We start from the raw sequence: 19,569 nt of genomic DNA, 5'->3' as shown, positions 1-19,569 counted from the left end.
ATTTCATGTCTGTTCATCATGAAGAGTATGAAGAGTGTTTTGGTACTTTGACTACTTTTGACATGTATTTTTATTTCACTGGTAAACCAGAATCTTTCCCGTCCAAAATGCTTGTACGTGTGCTGTCGTGGATTCCTTGTCATCATGTGTTACACAGCTGTGATGTCGCATCTGTCCCTTTATCATCCTGGTGAAAAGCCAAATGTTACATAAACCTGGCAGGCCAATAAAGCATGGCAGAACCAATGGTAAAACATGCCCCATTGTTCCTCCTTTCTTACCCAAGTCTGTGCTCTGCAGGCTGTTCCCTCTCCAGGTAAGGTCTTGGTAGAGCAGATTGTGTGGGAGTCCTTTTGCTCCACAGATGACTTGAAGGTTGTAACTCAGCTGCAGTGGCCTGTAACACAATTTCCTCCTTCTGTGTGGCTAGAGGGTGCCCTCGAGTGAAGCTGCTCAAACACTGAAAACCTCCCCTTCTGTCCCTGCTGGAGAACCCCTGGTTGTCTGCACCACAGCCTGCCTGTGTTGACTGGACTGTTGTTATGCACTTGGGGGTCATTTGCCTTGGGACATTTGTGCTTCTGGGAGTCTCTCAGTGCTGGATTGTTTCTGTGGCTGGAGGTTCTTTTGAACATCAGTTTCATATGTAAAAAATGTTTTGTTCTTTCCCTGCAAAGCTCTTAGTTGGGTCAGGCCCTCTGGAGTCTGCAATGTTTCCCTTTGTTAGACTGCATTGCAGTAAAGGTGTTCTGGGACATCTGACCAACAGAACAGCTTCCTGATTTTTTTGCCTTTTAAAATAAACCTTCAATAAGGATTATTGAAGAAATATCTTTGTAGTCCCCCAGGCTCTGGGAAGCATGAAGGAAGGCCTGTCCAGAGCTGCCTGCAGGTGTTTGGTCAGTTCAAAACTGCTGTGAGGCAGATCTGGCAGACTGCAAACCCTTTTTCCTCCACCTTTCCCCCAGAAATAACCAGTAAGGACATGTTAGAAATCTTCAGATTTGCAGACTGAATATGTCTCCCTTTCCCCTAGTGCCCATGTGCCCATGGGCACCTTTCCATCCTGTCTCTCACTTCACATTTTGTGAGTGTGGCCAGAGCAGTGACTCTGATGGGAATGGCAATGCTGCTGTATGGGAGGAAGAGGGTTGGGAGAGAGATTGTCCTGCTTTCTCCTTCTCTGAGGAGCTGGTAAATACTGGCTGTAGGAAGTGTTCATTCTGCGGTAAGAAGGAGGAAAGCATGGGGAGGGATGTTGGTGTAAGGCAGAGCTGCCTCCTTCCTTTTCTGTGGTTCATGTGCAGCTCTTAGTTAGTACAGGTTGAGGAAGGGTACTAGTGTCTTCTGAGGAAAGGGCAATTGGTCTGCCCCACAAAACATCAGCATAAGAAAGAGGCAGGTGGGGAAAGAGATTCAGCTGTGAGACTAAGTGGAGAACAAGCCAGAAAATAAAAACTGTGGCTGGCTAGAGGAAGAATTCAGTTTGGGACATCACCACTTTGATGGATTTTAAAGTGAAGGAGAAAGCAGCAACAGTGATGGCTTCTTGCAGGAATGGAATTATTTGAACTGAGAAAAACAAGACCTGTGCTCACCTCTTTCAGCCTTCCAGTGAGGCACTACCACTGCACTGGTAGTGGGGCTGCCAGGGCTCCAGCCTTGCCTCCTCAAAGTGCTCTACAGAGGTGGGGAGAGGTTGAACTGGGGCTGTAATCACATTCTTCATTCCTTCTCTTTTCAACTTCCAGGTGCCTCAGAACAAAAATGCCTTGTTGAAGAAAGGGTCAGTGCTAGGCAGTTACCTGCTGGAGGACAAGCCTGTCAAACGGTTAGATGGGTGTCTGTGTCGTGTCCCTGCTGTCAGTCCGTGCCCACTGCAGTACCCTGTCAGTCAAGCTGTGTCCTGGGTCTGGTTCTCTCCCACCTTGGTGCTGGCTGGTTTTGGGAGTGTGGTGGGGTGCAGCTTTTCTGTGGCTTTAGCCGTCTCTTGGCATTAGGTGGTGTTAGCTCAGCATGAAACTTAGGATACTGTTCACTAATTTCCACAGGGAGGTGGCCCTGCTGCTGCTTATGCCTGCAGCAATGGGGGAGCAAATCTAAATATCACCAGAAGGTCTGGACTGTTAATGGGATGGGAGTCACAAAGGCTGCCTCTTTCTGAGTCAGACAGCTCTGTTGAAATGACTGGATCAACTCCCAAGTGTGCCAGTTTGTCCTCAGGCACAAATCCACTGGTGCCTCGTGCCAGAGTCCACATCTCTGGGGCATGGGAGAGGGCAAAAATTGCACAAGGGTTGGGTTCTTTCTGGCAGCTGAAAGCCTCAAGGAGAGGGCCTGGCTCCAGGTGGCTTCATCCTGCTCATCTCCCTCTACAACTATGCAGATGCTCACCTGGCATATCAGGCCTCCCTTCAGCCAGGGCAGGCAACTGTGTGGCCAAGCCCTTTTTTTTTTTTTCCCACTCTACATGCAGAATATACAATGACCTGGCTTGGAGCTGGATCTCACCTGCAACTGCTGGCCCCAAACAAGTTTTAAAGGCAGCATGCTCCCCTGTTTCTGACCAGGTCTCTGCAGAAAGTGCCATTGCTGCCCAGTTTCTCCTGGTGGCAGCCAGAGACACAGGTCTAGGCTCAGTTTCTTCCAGCTTCAACTCACCCTTAATGCTTGCAATTCTGGTAGTGGCATTTAAGGATTTAGCTCAAGGCTCCTTGGCTCATGGACTTACAGAAAACCAGGTAGACCCTGGAGAGGGCTGATTCTTGGGCCCAGGGTAGGAGGTTGCCTGGTGAGGTCTGAGGCAGAGCTCCTTCATGGTTGTGTGACTGCCACATTCTATCCATTGAATCAGATAACCAAGTTCTCCCATGCTCCTCCCCAGTTATTTCTTGCAAAGATCCTTCTTGCTGCTACTGGAATAAACCTCCTGGAAAGGCTTAACAGCTGGAGAAGTTTGGCAATGAAGGTGATGGGAGAAGGGGAAAAGCAGTTCTTGGCCCCATCTCTGTCCCGGTGCTGAGTCACACCACATTGCTTGAGAAACATGAAAAGAAATCCATTAGATCTGAGGTCACTGTTCAGTGTTTTGTGTTTGTCCCTTTGCTCCCACTAAAGAGGGTCTTGAGACCCCTCATTGTGTGATTTTGCCAGTCCTGGGAGATGGGCACCATTCCCCAGAGCCTGAGACTGTGTGTCCATTTTCAAGAGGGAGGAGTTCCAGCTGGCTTGGCTCTGGACTGACAAATGGGGCAAATGCAGGGAGGGCAACCAGGAATGTGAACTCCTTTTCATAGAAAAAAGTGTAGGCATGGCAGCACATGGATTTTGCAACCCAGATGAAGTGTACTTGCTGGAGTGAGAAAGAAGAATTGTCTGGATTCCTGCACTAACAGAAAGAGGAAAGTTGCAGAGGGGTTTGGGATGTCCTGCCTCTGAAGAGACTGACTGTAGTATGCTCTGGTCACTCTAATTTTGTTCCAAATGCAGTCTGCTGGACAGTGAAAGCAACGGAGACATCACTAGTAGATAAATATCTTCAGCTTAATTCTAGGCCTTCTCATTCCTTACCTAGTTCTTTAACCATAGAAAACCAGTGATGCTGCCTTGCTCCTCAGCAGTGATTCTAGTATTTTAAATTGGTTATTTTAGGTGTTCTTTTGAAGGTTGTTCCTCCAACTACTACATCAGCTCTACCCCCAGTGCATCAGCCTGCTCTTGTCTGGGCACAGTCTGTTGTCTGTTACTTCTTTTCATATGGTATTTAGTAACAAAAATACAGGGGTAATTATTGCTTCTTTTTTTTTTTTTTTTAAGGGGCTTTCATTTTGTATGTTTTGCCTCATTTTTTCACTGCTGGGGGAAGCAGTAGGCAAAGAATTCTTGAAAAATCCAAAATGGCATTTTTTATTAAAATTAATTAAATGTTTGTCAGCACATGAGAGTACAGCACAGCTCTGGTGAGCTCTGTCCCTCTTTCGCTTCCCAGGGGAGCCACTGATGCTTTGGTCACAGGGAGTGTGGGGAGTGAATATAAAGAGTTCCTTTGAGAGCTTCATGTACTCTGATTGGATTGCATTGGTTGGTTGGTTGGGAATTTGCAACCTCCTTCTTTCCCTGTGTCCTCCCCCCCCTCCCACCCTATCTGTGCTGCCTGTGGACTTCAATACAGACAACTGGCCTCTGCGGACCTTCCCTTCACCCTCCCAGTGGACGTGGCAGTGGAAGAACCCAACAGAAAGAACTGTAAATACTTCCCAGGCAATGGGGTATGGATGAAGACAGGAGAAGGAGGCAGCACAAACTTTGGAGAGAACAGCAGAGATGAGGAGAGATGGCCCTTGGCAGCAGATCCTGAGTGGTTTAAGATGACTTTGAAGGGTGACTCTGACTGCAGAAAAAATGCAGATGGCCTAGATGCTGCTCCACTGCCTCCTCGAGCCCAGCCTGTTGGCACTGAAACCAGGGTGAGTGCAGTTACCTGAGATATTCCTCAAATACCTGCTAGGGTTAGTGTCTGACTCTCTTCCCATCAAACTCCAGATTTACAGTGCAGGGGTCCAATCCCTAAATCAAAGTACTGCCTGCAGCTGGGCTCTTCAACACCTCATGCTTTTTTCCATTGTAGCTCCAAGCACTGGAAGCAGCCAGCTGTTCCCCAGATCGCATGTTTAAAGTGGTGTTTGTGGGGAATTCTGGTGTTGGGAAGAGTTCCTTCATCCACCGCTTCTGCTATGACAGGTTCTTGGCTGAGCTCAATGCAACCATTGGTAAGTAATAAGGTGTCTGCTTCATCTGAGTAAGGAGGGTGGGAAAGGCAGCCTGGGAAAATGCTCTTTTGCCTGTATTATAGTCCAGCTACAGGGTAAAGATAGTCCCTTTCCCAGTATTGAATCAATCTCGCAATTTCCCTGAACTAAATGGAGTTTGTCTGGCCCGTGCTACCTCATAATCATTGTCACCTTCCTGACAGGTATTGATTACCAGGTGAAGAGTCTAATGGTGGATAACACCCAGATTGCCTTACAGCTGTGGGATACAGCTGGACAAGAGAGGTAAGTGATTTCTGCCAGGCTCAGTGGAGGAAAGGGAAAGAGTGCATGCAGCTGGTTTCTGTTCCTGGGAAAACTATCAGCCTCTGAAGGACCAGACAGGTCATGACAGCTATTCCAGTGCTGAACCTGCAGCAAAGGTCTGTTCCAGGACTTCTAGAAGCTGTGACTGTGAAGCAGGGCCTGGGGAGATCACTCTGAGGGTTGCAGAAAAGTGGTTTTCCATGTGTCTGACCTGCATGCTTGTGGCTCCAAGCAGTCTGTCCATAGATGTATGTCATGGGGTTCAAAGGGTGGAAAGGACTGTGAATCTTTCCAGATCTGATTTGGCTGTGAAAACTGGCTGAAAATGCATGACCTGTGGGGAAGGTGATTTGAACTACCCTGCTGGACTCTGTCAGTGAGGTTATTGGCCCCTTTTGCTGTCCCTTCTGCTGATAGACTTGTGGAAGTGATAATCCTTGGTAGAGGGGTTGTGCAGCATTCTGTGACAGTGAACACTTGCTCCCCATTTGAAGCCCTCTAGTTTTAAAAGCCTGGGATATCTCTAGATGTTACCAGCAGTGTTAGTGAGGACAAGAGTAGGAGAGGACACATTTGACCCTTTATCTGCTACTAGAGATCAAGGCCCTTCACTGGCTCCATGTAAATTACATTTTATGTAGGATATAATTCGAAGCCTAAGATGAGAAGCTATTTCAAGAGGACCATGAACCTCAAGGGCCTGACAAAAATAAGCACTGGGTGTTTTGAGCTAAATATGTTATGGGGGCAGGCCTTCAGGGGGCAGCCAAGGTCGTGGGAATATTCTAATCCTGAATTGTGCCAATGATGCTGTCTGTCTCAGGCAGCTAGACCATGCAGAGCTGGTGGGAATGTACTAAGTAGGAGTATCTTTTGAAAAGCAACTCTCTCTTCCAAAATTAGGCTTCACGCTGAAGAAATAATTATTTCTGAGGGGACTCCTGTGGTTATTTTGATGCTGAAACTGAGCAGTAAGGGGAGTTGCTATGACATAAAATGTGACATTTTATTGAGGCCAGATTTCAGCAGAGGCCAAATTCAAGATATTGTCTCTGCAGAAGGACCTTTACCACATGCCCCTGCAGCCCTAGCAGGTCTTAGATGAGTACCCACAATAGAGAGCTTGGCTCAGTGCTGATACCAAATAGGAGACCTGGGAAGAAGAAAAAGGTTTTTCTTCTTCCGTAAGAATATTACTTCTAAATAGAGGTTTTCAACTGTAAATATCTAAGGAAGAGGTGGAAGAACCCCTTGGAGCATGCAAGGAGAACTCCTTGGTGACTTCCCTGAGACTTATGCATGCTACCTTTGATGGTTCTTCTGGAGCATCTTGCCTAGCTGGCAGTTCCAGAGGTGCATCTTGATTGCCAAAGATACAGTCTGAGGTTTCTCAGTTGGGTAGGTGCCAGAATATTGGAGTAAGAAAGGACAGGCTTCAGGCAATTATCTGAAGAGTACAGGAGGGTAACAGCTGCAGGTTTTCTTGGCTTGTAAGAGTAGAGTCTGTTGTCCTGTGCAGGGCTGAAATACACAGCTCTCTAGTGAGATCTCAGGACTTTTGTTACATTTATTATTTCCCAAATTACATTGTTAATTCCATCAGTTTGCAATCATTGTGGTTATATCATGGCTCTGTCACAAAGTGCTTACAGATTCCAAGGTTTGGGTTTGTTGTTTGGTTTTTGGGGTTTTTTTTGGTTTTGGTGGTTTTGTTTTTTTTTGGTTCGTTGGTTTGCTTTGGTTGGAATTTAGTCACAAAATATCAGCCTGTGGTTTTAAATGGTACAGACAACAAAAAGTAGATGTCTGGCAGAATTTTTTCCTGGAATTTGTGTCTAGCTCCTGATTTTTTTTTTGTGTAATGCCATTGGTTTATAGATTCAATAGTGGAAACAGACTGTACTGATGTTGAGTTCTTAATTGCTGTTTTGGCAGCCCTGGGGCAGGCATTACGCATGCCTAGTTTGTACTGTGGTACAGCTTAGTCTGCAGATTCTTCCAGACTATAGAGAAAGATCATGTTTTCTCCATCAGTTTCCCTTTTAATAGGAAATTACTTTTTCCTGTCCCACCCAAATAGATTCTTCTGCTTATTTCTTTCTGACCTGCAAAGGTCTTCCTTCTTGCTTTCTCAGCACCGTGCATTTGGCAGGATTCCTGCCTACCCACAGCTGCCTGGCCTGTCCCAAAGGTGCAGGGATCTGTCACCTGTGTGTAGACACGAGCCCTGAGGGACACATCACACGCAGGTGCTGCCAGGCCCTGCAGAGAGCCCGCGCTGACAGACAGACAGACAGACAGTCCCACTCGGTTACTTGCCGCGGCCCAGCCATGGTTCTGAGGGTGCCTTTGGTTTGTGTGGGCTCAGGTTTCGGAGCGTCACCAAGCAGTACTTCCGGAAGGCAGACGGGATCCTGGTGATGTACGACATCACGGCCGAGTGCTCCTTCATGGCCGTGCGCAACTGGATGAGCAGCGTCCAGGTGAGAGCGGGACCTGGCCTCCAGGGCTGCTACTGCTGCTCCCTTGCTCCAACACTCTGCCTGGAAGGGACATTTTTCAGTGCCCCAGGAAGTCCTGTTGACCTTGTGAAGCTGAATTATCAAAGCAGATGCCTGTGCTGGTCAGTTTGGAACCAGAGGCTTTGTGTGGAAGGTAACAAAGCCAGTGGTAGCCCATTAAATCAGGGAGGGCTATTTCTGTGGCTGAACGTGGTGGGACCTCCCAAAACAGTAGTAGTGGGTTTGTAAGCAGCCCATGTTCACTGGCTACATCTTCTAAACAGGGTCACATCCCACCTGTGCTCAGGGAGGGAGATCTTGTGGTGTCTGGCCTATGCACAGGAAAGGGAAGTGGTTCTTTTTGTTTCCTTTTTTAATTTAAAATTTGGTAACAATCTATTAATACTGTTGGGTTTCCCCCTGTCTTTTATTTCCAAACACTCACTAAAAGCATTTATCTGTGGCTTATATCTTCTTGGGGACACAAAAATACCTCTCTTTAAAATTTAAATTAGTTATGTGTAGATGATCAAGAGGTGAAGTGAAATTTTCAAGGGCGGTTTTGTTTTGATTGTGCTGAGTCTCAAAAAACCCAGATCTCAGTGGAATGAGTAAGTATAGGTTGGAGGATTTTAGCATTGTTAATTTCCACGAGCCTGTTGGGGAAACAAACAACCACTTATGTCTTTGAACTCTAAATGATCAAATGTTAGGATCTTCAAAACTAACCAGCCTCTGAAAATCAGGTTCCTTTCAGGAGGAAGTTTAAACTGAGTGCACAGAAAATCAAACCACATGAAATCTGTATATTTTAATCTCTGTCTTCTTTTCCTCTCCCCATCTGTGTATTTATTTTGTTTTGAAGTTGTTCAGGTTTTGTATACCATCCAGGGCACTTCAATGTGGAAATAACTTTGAGCCCTGTTCTTACTCTGACCGTGCTCTAGTGAGCCAGTGGAATTATAGAGAGTTTGACCAGAGGTAAGGGGCTCCAGGAATTGCCTAGGAATAACAGTCCCTACAGAGACAGCTTACAAGGGGTGAAGGTTGCTTAATTTGTTTGGCCAGTGGATTCTCAGCAAGGGATCATTGAGTTTAGGACAGCGCATCAGACACTGAACTGCCCATATGAAAAATACTGAGCTTATTTACAAGACCCGCCCGATCACAAATTCCAAAATGCCTATGGGGCAAGCTGCTTTTCTTTAGGCTTCTTGTTTTCCTGAGAGGCACTTATGTCCTGTCTCTCCTCTGTCACTGTCCCAGCTCATACCAAACATTTGGAATGTTACCCTAGTTCAAGCTTCCCTTCACAAATCCCTGGGGCTATTGAAGGAATTACCCTTTAATGGGCCTGCTCCTGCTGCCACTGAAGGTCTTGTTTGCTTGAGCTGGAAGGATCTGCTCTGAGCGGCTGGGTCTTTAGGGGTCTTTATTTCTTTTGCAGGAAGGTATAGAGGACGGAGCTGTGGTGTTTCTGCTTGGAAATAAATTGGATGCTGTGCAGAGAGAGACCCGGAAAGTGCCCAAGGTGGAGGGGGAAAGGCTGGCGAAGGTGTGACTCAGTGCTCTGCTGTTTGACTTGCTCTGCAGCCACCCTCCAGCTGTGAGCAGGACTGACTGGCTGGCAAAAAGCCCTTCTTGGAGCCCTTTTCTAGTATGGTACCTTCCCTCTACCTCCCACCCCTGTCTCTCCAATGTGGACAGGTCCCTCTGGTCCAAGGGAGGATGAGGTGGTGGCCTGGATGTGGCAGACAGTGGCCCTCGAGCAGGCTCACTCTTGGGGCTTGATGCCTCATTACAGTCTTTCTGAGGGGAACATGCATGGCTGATTTCCCATTTGAGGGCTCCCTAATGCAACATCATCCTGCCTCTTTCCTCACTCCCTTGTCTGCCTGCCTGCTGGCACCTTGGCCCCTGGGTTGGGGGAGACAGGGTTTCAAAGGTGTTCCTGCCTTCTGGACTCGCAAAAAAAGGTAAGGGAATCAAAGTACCCTGGACAGCTGTTTTCTCTTTCCAGTCGACTCCTCAGTGCTTCCTTTTGGACAATCTAGCTTGGCTCCCAATGCTGAAAAAGCATTTCCTCCTCCTGTGTGGGTGAGCAGGGTGTGCAGCAGCAGGATAGCAGCCACCCTCCTGGCTCCAATGGCTCTTGGCAGGGTTCCTGGGGATGAGGGTGGGCCAGCTCCCAAGGCTGTGGGTGAATGGTGATTGGAGAGAGCTGGCAGTCACCATGGGTGCTTGCTGTGCTCTCTGGCAGGAGTACAAGGCTGTGTTCTACGAGTGCAGTGCCATGACTGGCTACAACATCATGGAGCCCATGCTGCACATGGCCAGGTCAGTGAACACGAGCTGTCACCCTGGGACACTTGCCCAGCTGGAGGTGACCAGTGTGGGCTCCCCTGGGGAATGGGCAAGGAGAAGGGGGGTGTGAGAGACTGACTTTCTGTCACATCCCAAAAGAGACCTGATTCCAGGTCCTTATCTTTTGTGTCTGGAGAGCACCAAGTGTAGACTGGACTCTTTGCACACAAAGCTTCACTTTCTAGAACTGGCTCTGCAAGATTAGGAGTTCAATTTGAATATTTCATCACAAAAATCTTGCATACTGTCCCAGATTTTAAGCTGGTGTTTTCAATTTGAAGTCTTCAAGCAGCTCTAAGGGTTCTTTCTCCCCTATCTTAATAAGCACGGTACAGACTGAGCTATTTCAGTGGCAATCATTTTAAAAGGAGGTAAGATACTGTTCAGCTGAAAGAAATTTGTTCTAAAATTTTTAGTTAAAAAGGTAGTTTTTGGAAAAAAAAGTATTTCAAATCTTGCAAGAAAATCGTCCTTTTGTTTTCTTTTATCTCTTCACTTCCTCCTCACCATGTGTTAAAACCACAGCAGGACTTAGCTGTTCATTAACTGGGTGGATTTACTTATCAGCTAGGTGAATCATATCTCCCATAGCACGTGCCTTCAGCATGCTTTATTACCATGGTGCTGCCCAAGATGGCCCAGACAGGTGGAGCAAACAACCCAGGATTCTGACATCAACAGGGGATCTTGGGAATAAGGCACAGGCCACTCACACTGGTGCTCAGATTACTAAACCATGGCACCCCCTCTTGTATGTGTCCAGTTTCTTTCCCTGTTCCCTAGAAATCCATGCTCATTCTTTGTGTGTGATTTATCTAGCCCAACTTCCAGAAAAGTCCAGTCTTTTGGCCTGTCAATTCTTGCAATCCTAAATGTAAATCCTAAATGGCTGGTGGAGAGCAAAGGGCAGAGGAAACTGCCTTGGCAGGAAGAGCTCAGTAACCAGGTTGTGTTCTTGATTGGTGCTGTTCTTTCCAGGTTGCTGACAGCACAAGAAGACAGGCAGAGGGAGAATGCCCTGCAGCTGGAGGATATCAGCAGGAGGAAAGGGTGCTGCACATAAAGCACACCAATGTGTCAGCAAGAGACACGTGCCAATGCTGTATCATGAAGCTGGGGGTTCCTTTCAAACAGGCTGAATTTGATGGTATCAGCTCTCTAGAGGTGTGGGGAAGGTGCAGCTTTTCCCAGCCTGTGAATTTTGAGGCATAACTCAGGCCAAAATGTGCATATTATCTGCACTGTTCTACTTCCCAAGTCTGCATGCAGCCCTGGTCTCTAGAGGTCTCTGCTTCTTTGGGGGAATTTGGCTGGTCTTAGCTAGCAGCACAGACTGGGCCCTCTGTCTGGAGAGGTTGGTTCCCTGTAAAGGGATGAAGTCTTGTTCCAGTTCTTTCTGGCAAAGAAGTGGCCTAGCAGCAGAGAGCAGAGGACACAGTGGGTCAGTATTAAATAGAATTTCCATGTAAGAGAGAAAGATATTATTTTAAGTTTGGGCTAGCTCTAAGACGTGATCCATCTGTATCAGAGGGAAGCATCTCGTCTTGGCTCTGCAGTGGCAGTGCTCAGCTGAGAGCCTGCTGTGGTGAGTGAGAACACTTCCACCACTTCCTGCAAGATCTGGAGTGGGCCCTGGATTTACTGCAGCATTTGACTGGACTTGTCAATATTGTAGTTAACAGATTCCATATGTGATCTGATAGGATGAGTCATCCCAATGGCTTTCATTGCTTTGTCACCCTTATGGACCTTTTCACTGTCCTGTCCTATGTTTACAGAACACAGAGCTGCTGCCCTGGGACCCGCAGGCGCCGGCATGTGCTGCTGATTCATAGCCCATTGCAGGAGCTGTCTGTACAAACCAGGGGAGCCATATATAGCCTGTTTTAAGGCTGAATGCTGCTGTTTCCTCCCATTCTCTCATCCTTTCCTGAAGAATCTCCAGCAACTTGGAACTGCCTTACCCGCAGTCCTGAAAGATCCCACCAGAGTGCATTCAAATGTGCCTGGATGGAAGCACAAGGCAGCTGCCTGTGTGAAATGTACCTTTTCTCTTGCAGGGACCTCGAGCAACAGCCTCACTTGACTGGTGAAGGGCCTGAGAAAGAGCCAGACTGAATCTGTTCCCATTGGGAAGAGGCCTTTTTGTCACTAAGGGGTGGGGCAAAGCAGGGCAGAGGTAGAAACTGTCCCCAGAAGTGCTCCTGTCGCCAAAGCTGCTGTGGCGCCTGGCCATGGAGCTTCTGGGGTGTGATGCTTTCTGGTTTGCAGCTCAGCAGCTCTCAAAGCCTTGGGATTAAGTGAGGTTTTTTTTTAGTGCCCTTTCCCCTTTTGTCTTCAAGGCTGTTTCTGTATGTGACTCTGACATTTTAGGCACAAGATGTGATACTGCAGCTGTGACACAGCCCCCAAACCTCGTGGCATAGGGAGGGCCTGTACTTGTCCATGGTCTTTCCTCTCTTGGGATGAGGCAGTTACTCTCAATGTCTGTTTATTGCACAAATTTTGCTGGGAATATCCCAGGCAGGAAAAGTGCTCTGAGTCACCAACAGACATCAGCATTACAAAGAATTTCCATGGCACCTCCTAGTGCCCTTCTGATAGGAAACAGGAATTTTTTCTCTGGAAGAGCAGGATTTCTGAGTAAAAGGAAGAGCTAAAAGTAGTGAGATCCTGCTCAGTCCTTACTGTTGGCTGGCTGTGGCTCACACTGTTTAACTGCACTAACGCCTTGCAGAGGCTGGGAATCAGAAAGCTACAAGAGGCCCTGAAAGAACCAGGGTAGCTGGTGTGGAGCGTGGAGTAAGACCTACAGTGCTGCCAGGGGGACTGCTCGTGTTTGCAAGAAGCAATTTTTGGGAAGGGGAATCCACACTAAGGTGTTCTGAACCTGTGCCTCCCACGCTGTGTACACAGCACACCCCAGACAAAGGTGTGAAACACAAATATGGGCCAGTTCTGTGTATTACCTTTATCAGTGCTGTCATACTGCAATGGCAAGAACCAGCAGGTTCTTTCAATGTACAACCTTAAGTATGCTTTCTTAGTGTGCAAACAGTACAGGCAATAAAGAAATGCTGTCTTACAAGTGGTTGTGTTGAGAGATTTTTTTATGAGTGCTGCAGGAGATCAGCCTCCCATCTTCAATCACTGATCCTAGTGTGACCTTCCCCTCTCACTGCTCAGGAAGTGGCCTGTCCCCCATAGTGGTACACAGGGGGTCTTACAAGCAGGGAGAGAGTTAACCAGGAACCCATGTCTTGGGGGCAGCTCAGGAGAAATTAGTCTCCAGTCTTTTTTTACCTCCTTTAAGCAGCCAGAGCCTGTCCAGCTGATTAGGGAAAGCAGAGCACGGAGGAGAAAAAGGAAAGATACTTCCCCAGTGTCTGGGGGTATAGTGCTTTCAGACGGGGATGGGTTCTCACCTTGTTACCTGTATCCATAGAACTGAACCTTTATTTTATTAATGTCCCATGCATCCTTTTCACCAGAGTTAAGAATTTGGTTGCTTTCAATCCTTGTGCCCTGGCATGGCTCCAGCTGGATGTCCATGCATTACAGAACTAATCACTCTGCAGTTTTGACCAAACAAATTATTACTCATTTCCCCTGCTATAAACTGATAGCACAAGTAGTTCCTTGTAACATATATTTTTTGAAAGCAGGAAAGGGTGGATTTTTGTTTCAAGGATGACAAAGTGGCACAGAATTTGAGTAGGCTGAGCTTGGACAACAGTAAGCAGCAGGGTTGGGGTTTATTACTGGAAGGTCTTTTGTTGTCTCTCAGCACAATCATTAAGTGTCCTCTTGGAAGACCCAGGGGTATCTTGCTAGTTTTTAAACCTGTCTGTTATCAGATCTAAATGAGACCAAAATTTCCAAAAAGTTCTCCATTTTACTACATCCCCCTTTTTTATCAGAATATCTCCTGCCTCTAAATGGAAGCTCTGGGAGCAGCCACTCTTTGTAAGTGACTGCTGGAAACTGTAGCATAAATGCAAATAATGAGATATCCTGAGGGGGCATGAGATGAGGGAGGATGCAAAATAAGACTGCCTGGGGGCTTATACATTCACCATATTGGCTCCAGCCTCTTAGTGAACAAGTGACTTTTTACGCATAATCTGTAAGGTATTTTGGAATCATATCACAAGAAAGTACTCTTCTTACAGCCTTATCCTGGCACATGCAACAGTGCACCTGTGTACACAATCAGGTGTAGGGGCAAAAGCAAAAAAGCCAGCTGCTCTGATAAGTAGCCATGGCCCCACAAATCCCTGCAGGCCGGCAAAGGGACCTCACTGTGCTTTGCTTTCGCTTGTCTGTTTCATGTCAATATGCTAAGGGTAAGCATAAGAGGATTAGGCTGACAGCATCTCTTTGAAAAGCCAAAACAGGGCTGAAAAGAGAGCATTAAGCCCCAGTGTTAAATTTGAAGCTTTTCCACAGGACAAATGCAGAAATTGCAAATGTTTGAGATGTTGTTTTCTAGCACCTTCTTTATTCCAGGTCCAAGGGACCTTTTCCATTTACATACAATTAATGAGTTCCTGTTATAAGGATCATGCAGTCACCCACACATTATTATTTTCACCTATCACCTTCTTCTGTTTGTGTAATTTAATGATATTTTTACTTGTTGATTGCTTAGACTATAAACCTATATTTGTTACATTTATAAGTAGATGGGACTCAGTTTCTTCAAGCAGAAAAGTCAGTTCTTTATTCACAAAGCTTATATCTGTAGGAAATACCAGAAGGCACTTAGACCTAATTGGCTAACAATACACTGACAGTTTATTGGCTGGTAAATAACAAGGCTGTGCATCTGTCAAATCTCTCTATATTTGATTAGTTTACATATTTTGTTCACTGATTCCTATGGGACAGATTTCTTGTTTATTATAGATGCAACTTATTTTCCTCTCTAAGAATAAGTTGTTATGCAAATTCTCAAGATTTCTTCACCTGGGAACTTAGCTAGCTGTACTTAGAAGAAGTAACAGGCCAGCTGGTAAGTCAGCAGAGCAAGGCCTGATTTCATAATGCCTTTTTTTCATAATATCTTTACCTGTATGTAACATATATTATATTGACCAAGTACTTCATCTCCAATTATAAATGTATCTCACAGCCCGTTATGCACCTTCAAATGCTCTGTTTGGCAATCTCCCGTTCAGTGCCAATAGACCCAGGCAAGGCCCTGCAGTTCAGTTTTGTTAGGAGGTGCTCATTACTTCTCTGGCTATTGATGAGTCACGCGGAAATTTTGGTTGGCATGGCTACAACAACCCAGCTCCAGCCTCTCCAGCCTGCAGGGCATGTTTATATACATATATATATATATATATATGATGCTGCAAACATTGAAAATACTAGTCCACAGGAGACCTGACCAGGTAAAATTAGTCTTTTCAAGGTAAACAAGTATCTGCAGTAAAAAAAACCAAAACTATTACTCCAGCAATAAACTGAGGATGCGGAGGTGGGGGTCCTGTGGTGTATCTCACCTGTACCTGCAGCTCTCCCAAGCACAAAGAAGTACTTGTGCCTGGTCATGCTCATCTGCTGACCCAAATCTGCTGGGGTGGGGAGGTTATGTGGTTTCCTCTTTGGGCATGAAATCCCTGGACATTGCAAGAAGGCAGTGGCCCAGTGTGGTGGCTACGCAGGGCTCCACCAAGGAGGGGCAGGACCTGGGCAGGGGTTGGTGTCTCTTGTGGCTTCCAGGTTCTGCTACATATTCCCTGAAACAAATCTGTCAGTGTGCAAGCAAGCTGATCCCCCAAGGCTTTCTTTGATCACTTGGTTCTCCGGCAGCTCTGAGCTGAAGTGAGCTTCCTCCTTGGGAAGCATGAAGTGATTTCTGAGGTGGGCACATGCAAAAGTTTAGGCAATCACCCAGGAGGTTGTAAACTGGCCTCTCCATTCCCTGCCAGCTCTCCTCTCTTCATCCCACTCCCGAAAAGCCATGCGAGGCCACTCAGCCGTGGAGAGGGTGCGGGTGTTTTCGCGGGAGCATCCCTCGCACAGGGCTGCTGCTTAGCACTGAAGTATGCGGGCTGTGGCTCAAGTGAGGTAATGGGAGGATGAGGCAATGTGCCAGTCAGGGCTTGATCCTGATTTACAGGGTGTTTCATGGAGAACACTTTTAACGAGCAGGTCTGACGCCTTAAAAAAAACCCAAACCCATCTGGAGTTCGCTGTAACGTGTTGCCTGCGGCAATGGAAACGGCAACGTGAGCCGCAGCAGCCGAGAGCCGCGCTTGCGGACGGCCCCAGCCGGAGGGCCGGGCCGAGCGGGCCGAGCGCGGCCGGCCGGCGGGGGGGCGGCCCGGGCTGGGGTGGGCCGGGCCGGCCGCGCCCCCCTCCCGCCCTCCTGAGGGTTTCTCCCGTCCCTCCCCGCCTGCTCCCTCCGCGCAGCGCGGCAGGTCGGGGCGTGTGGCGGCGCGGAACGGCGGCCCAGGGTGAGGCGGAGCGCCCGAAATGGCGGCACCGGTGGGACGGGGAGGCGAGGGGCGCGGCGGCCCCGGGGGAGCGGGGCCGGGGAAGGGGCTGGGGCGGCAGCACGGGAGAGCCGGGCACGGCGCGGCCCCCGGGCCCCGTGTGCGGCAGCGCGGCCCGGCGCTCCGTCCGTCCGTCCGTCCGTCCCTGCCGGCACCCCGCGCCCGTGGGGACCTGGCCGCGGCCACCCGACCCCGGCTCTACCGCAGCACCGCTTTGCTTCCCCTCCAGCGCCCTGTGGCATTGCAGGGGTTTGGCCCTTGGATGCTTTGTTGGTTTGGGGTTTTTTTCCTTAGAAAAGTGTTTTAACCTGTTGCGAGTGATGTCATAAACTTTGCACAGCCCGCGGAATTAGTAAAGGTGTTCTGAATGTTGCCGTAAGTCTTGTAAAACGATTATTACCCTCCTCCGCCTTTTGTTCAGTTAAATTTCCCTGTTGTACAAATAAAGAGTTGGCCTTTATGCTGGGCTTGCAGGACCCTTGTAGGCGGAGGAGGGGGAGAACGAGCGCTTGTTTACCGCACAGTCCCGGCGATTTTCTGTTCCCTTCTTTTTCTGGAAGCTGCATCAGATGGGGAGCTGATGGCAATGGGTTATTTCTGCACCGTGGTGTTGCTTGCCATAAGAAATCTTTACTAATAGCTGCTTCTTCCTGTCCTCTCATGAAGAACATAAAGTGCGGCAATTTTTTATTTTTAAAGTCTGACTTTTCCTGAGGGCTTTTGTAATCAACTTGTTGCAGTATCCTGTTGAGTTTTAGCCGTGACATGTCGTTATTTCTCTATAGCGTCCCTTAAATTCTGCCCTGTGTCACTTCCTCTGTCCTCCTACAGTGCTTCCTGGGCTTTCTCTGAGTGGTGCCCTCTAGAAGAAGGGTTGATTGAAATAGCATCAGCCAACAGTTTTGAAAGATGTCTCCTTTGAGAAAAGATGTCTCCTTTGAGACATGCATGTCCAATGTCAAGGTTCTTAGGGAAGCTTTGGGTGTGATGGATGGTCTTACCAGCTGGTATTGTGGAGGCTGAAGAGTCGAAGAGTCTCTTAGTGTGCCACCAGTAAGACAAAGATCTGTCCCAGTCCTCCTGCCAAAGGACTGTCTGTGGTGGATGGAGCAGAGTGAGCTGTTGCTGAACTCATGGTAACTAGAAAAGTCAGTGCAGAAGTTTCAGTGGATTTATATTCTCTGAAGCATTTTGTGTGCCTAGGACAGGCAGTTCCCAGTCTGTGGATTGTTGGAAGCTGGGGTAGCATCACTTACTCTTTATGCATCTGGTGACAGGTCCCTGTCAAAGGCACAGGGCTGGCTTGCACAGGTGGGCTCTGGTTTGCTGCAGCTGCTCTGGTGCCGGCACTTCTGTGTCAGATGCCCTTGCTGGCAGCTGGAGCTGCGAGCTGGAGGAGGTGGCAGCTTTGAGCTCCTCCATGTAATTCACTCAGATCATATCCTTGCCATGTAGTTTGCTGATGAGGTCTTTGAGTTCCCAGCCTGTATTTACTTCTGGTCATATGCTGTATTTCTGCAAAAGGTGTGTTTCATTCCAAACTGTTGCTTGTGTTTATTGTCCTGTGGCTTCTGCAGTGGAGGAGAATTGGAGAATTGGAGACTCCTCCAATTGCCTGCTAGAAGTCCTGGCACTCCCTGCTGTATGCTGGCTTCAGGGATCAATGACAAGATGCCTTTTCTGAGTGCTTGAAATAATGTCCAATGTGTGACATTCCATTTTGCTCTGGAGTCTGAGGTGGTTAATCCCTCTTGTGGTATATTTTGTGAGAGTTTAACCAGTTTTATTTCTCCTAACTCAAAGCAGGTGTGTTAAAGGGGTTTTATTTGCTACTTGCAGTACAGAGTCCGAAAGTTTCTCTCTTTGGGTGTGATACATTCTTCAATAAGGGGGTGGAAGAAAGCTGCTGGTATTCCCTGTCAAGCAAAAATGCTTGGTGGGAGTGGCTGTGAAGGGCTCTCTTCGCTTAGGAACTTTCCAGCAGGCCTATCATTCCCAGCAAATAAAACTTGTATCCTGACTTGAACTGTTTCCATCACACATGCATAGAAGGCAACAACTTCCTTGCTCCTGAGACAGCCCTGAGGGGGTTGATTAGAGAGCAGGTTATCCCACAGGCAAATTCACTTGTTCCCTCTGCATAGTTTGGCTTCTTAGCTCAGGAATGCATTGAACTGTTGGTTATGGATGGAAGGAAAATGTGTGTTTACATGTGTTTGTTTGTGTAACATCTTTTATCACCATGTGTGATAGTCTGCTTGTGGCAGACTATCCTGTCTGGCATTTCCAGGTAATTTGATCATTTATAAAGCAATCATACTGTCCCTCTGTTCTTCTTGTGCCTTCTAAGGCAGAAGCTTAGAAAGAAAAAGATTGACAGCCTCTGAAAAACAAAAAGGGTAGCTGTGCTTTTTCATGTCCCAGGTTACCATTACTTTCCCCAGTGGCCTCATCAGCCTTGTTTCTTAAGCCTCCTGAGAGGATGTTCTACCCCTCAACTCGACTTTCTGCTCTTGAGCTCAACACTGGGTTATCTCCAGCACTCCCTGGGTGTGTGCACTGACAGCTGAGGTCATGGAAAGCCTGAGGGAGGGATGCTCCTAGAAGTGACAGCTCATCTCAGCTTCTCTGGCTTTGAGGAACAGAAGCTTGAGTCTCCCTGGTTGTTTAAAAACCTTCAAGATCCTAAGAGTGCAGACCAGGTCTCCTTCTGTCTCATGTGCTCATCCTGCGTTTCAGACACTGAATGTGGCTTTTCTTTGCCCCTGCAGAGCTGAAATGAAATAAAGAGTGTCACTGTAAAACCATCCCATTTTCCCATCCTTTGTTATACGTGCATTTTGATAGAACTTTTCCCCAGGATGGTGACCATTTTCCCAGTCTCTGAGAAATGTGCTTTTCCCTGCTACCCTGTGTCTGAAGCCAAGGTGTGGAGGGAGAAATGAGGAATGGCAGGTGTGTGGAGTGGAGATGAGGTGTTCTGTCAGATCTGTGGAGAGTGCATCATTCCATCCCTCCCCACAGCACAGAAGCTGTTGGCTGCCAGGCCCTCTTGGCAGGGATCTGCCCTATAGTAGCAGCACTGCTGATGGGCATCTCTCTTCAGTGCTCCTTTCTGTCCTG

General features: G+C 47.6%; 2 protein-coding genes across 10 annotated transcripts in view; both read left to right on the top strand.

Moving 5' to 3' along the window:
- The window catches only part of CRACR2B (calcium release activated channel regulator 2B), a 46,429-nt gene extending 33,401 nt beyond the window's left edge, over positions 1-13,028 (top strand). For 3 of the 5 annotated variants that reach the window (XM_077179953.1, XM_077179954.1, XM_077179955.1), the window contains 8 exons: positions 1,752-1,831; positions 4,172-4,466; positions 4,628-4,769; positions 4,973-5,054; positions 7,444-7,558; positions 9,024-9,131; positions 9,837-9,913; positions 10,919-13,028. In XM_077179953.1, coding sequence (XP_077036068.1) covers positions 1,752-1,831; positions 4,172-4,466; positions 4,628-4,769; positions 4,973-5,054; positions 7,444-7,558; positions 9,024-9,131; positions 9,837-9,913; positions 10,919-11,003 — 984 coding nt within the window. In that variant the 3' untranslated portion in view covers positions 11,004-13,028. Of the gene's footprint in view, positions 1-1,751; positions 1,832-4,171; positions 4,467-4,627; positions 4,770-4,972; positions 5,055-7,443; positions 7,559-9,023; positions 9,132-9,836; positions 9,914-10,918 lie in introns of those variants that run through there. The other 2 variants (XR_013182734.1, XR_013182735.1) reach the window with 2 other exon arrangements.
- A 2,969-nt stretch (positions 13,029-15,997) lies between these two features.
- Positions 15,998-19,569, top strand: part of CD151 (CD151 molecule (Raph blood group)) — a 32,134-nt gene continuing 28,562 nt past the window's right edge. For 2 of the 5 annotated variants that reach the window (XM_077179952.1, XM_077179950.1), the window contains exon 1: positions 16,210-16,407. The gene's annotated coding sequence lies outside the window, so the exon portion shown is untranslated. Of the gene's footprint in view, positions 16,019-16,209; positions 16,408-19,569 lie in introns of those variants that run through there. The other 3 variants (XM_077179949.1, XM_077179948.1, XM_054635112.2) reach the window with 3 other exon arrangements.

This window comes from Agelaius phoeniceus, chromosome 6 (assembly GCF_051311805.1).
Source record: "Agelaius phoeniceus isolate bAgePho1 chromosome 6, bAgePho1.hap1, whole genome shotgun sequence".
Taxonomy (NCBI): domain Eukaryota; kingdom Metazoa; phylum Chordata; class Aves; order Passeriformes; family Icteridae; genus Agelaius; species Agelaius phoeniceus.
This window is presented reverse-complemented; position numbering and strand designations above follow the sequence as displayed.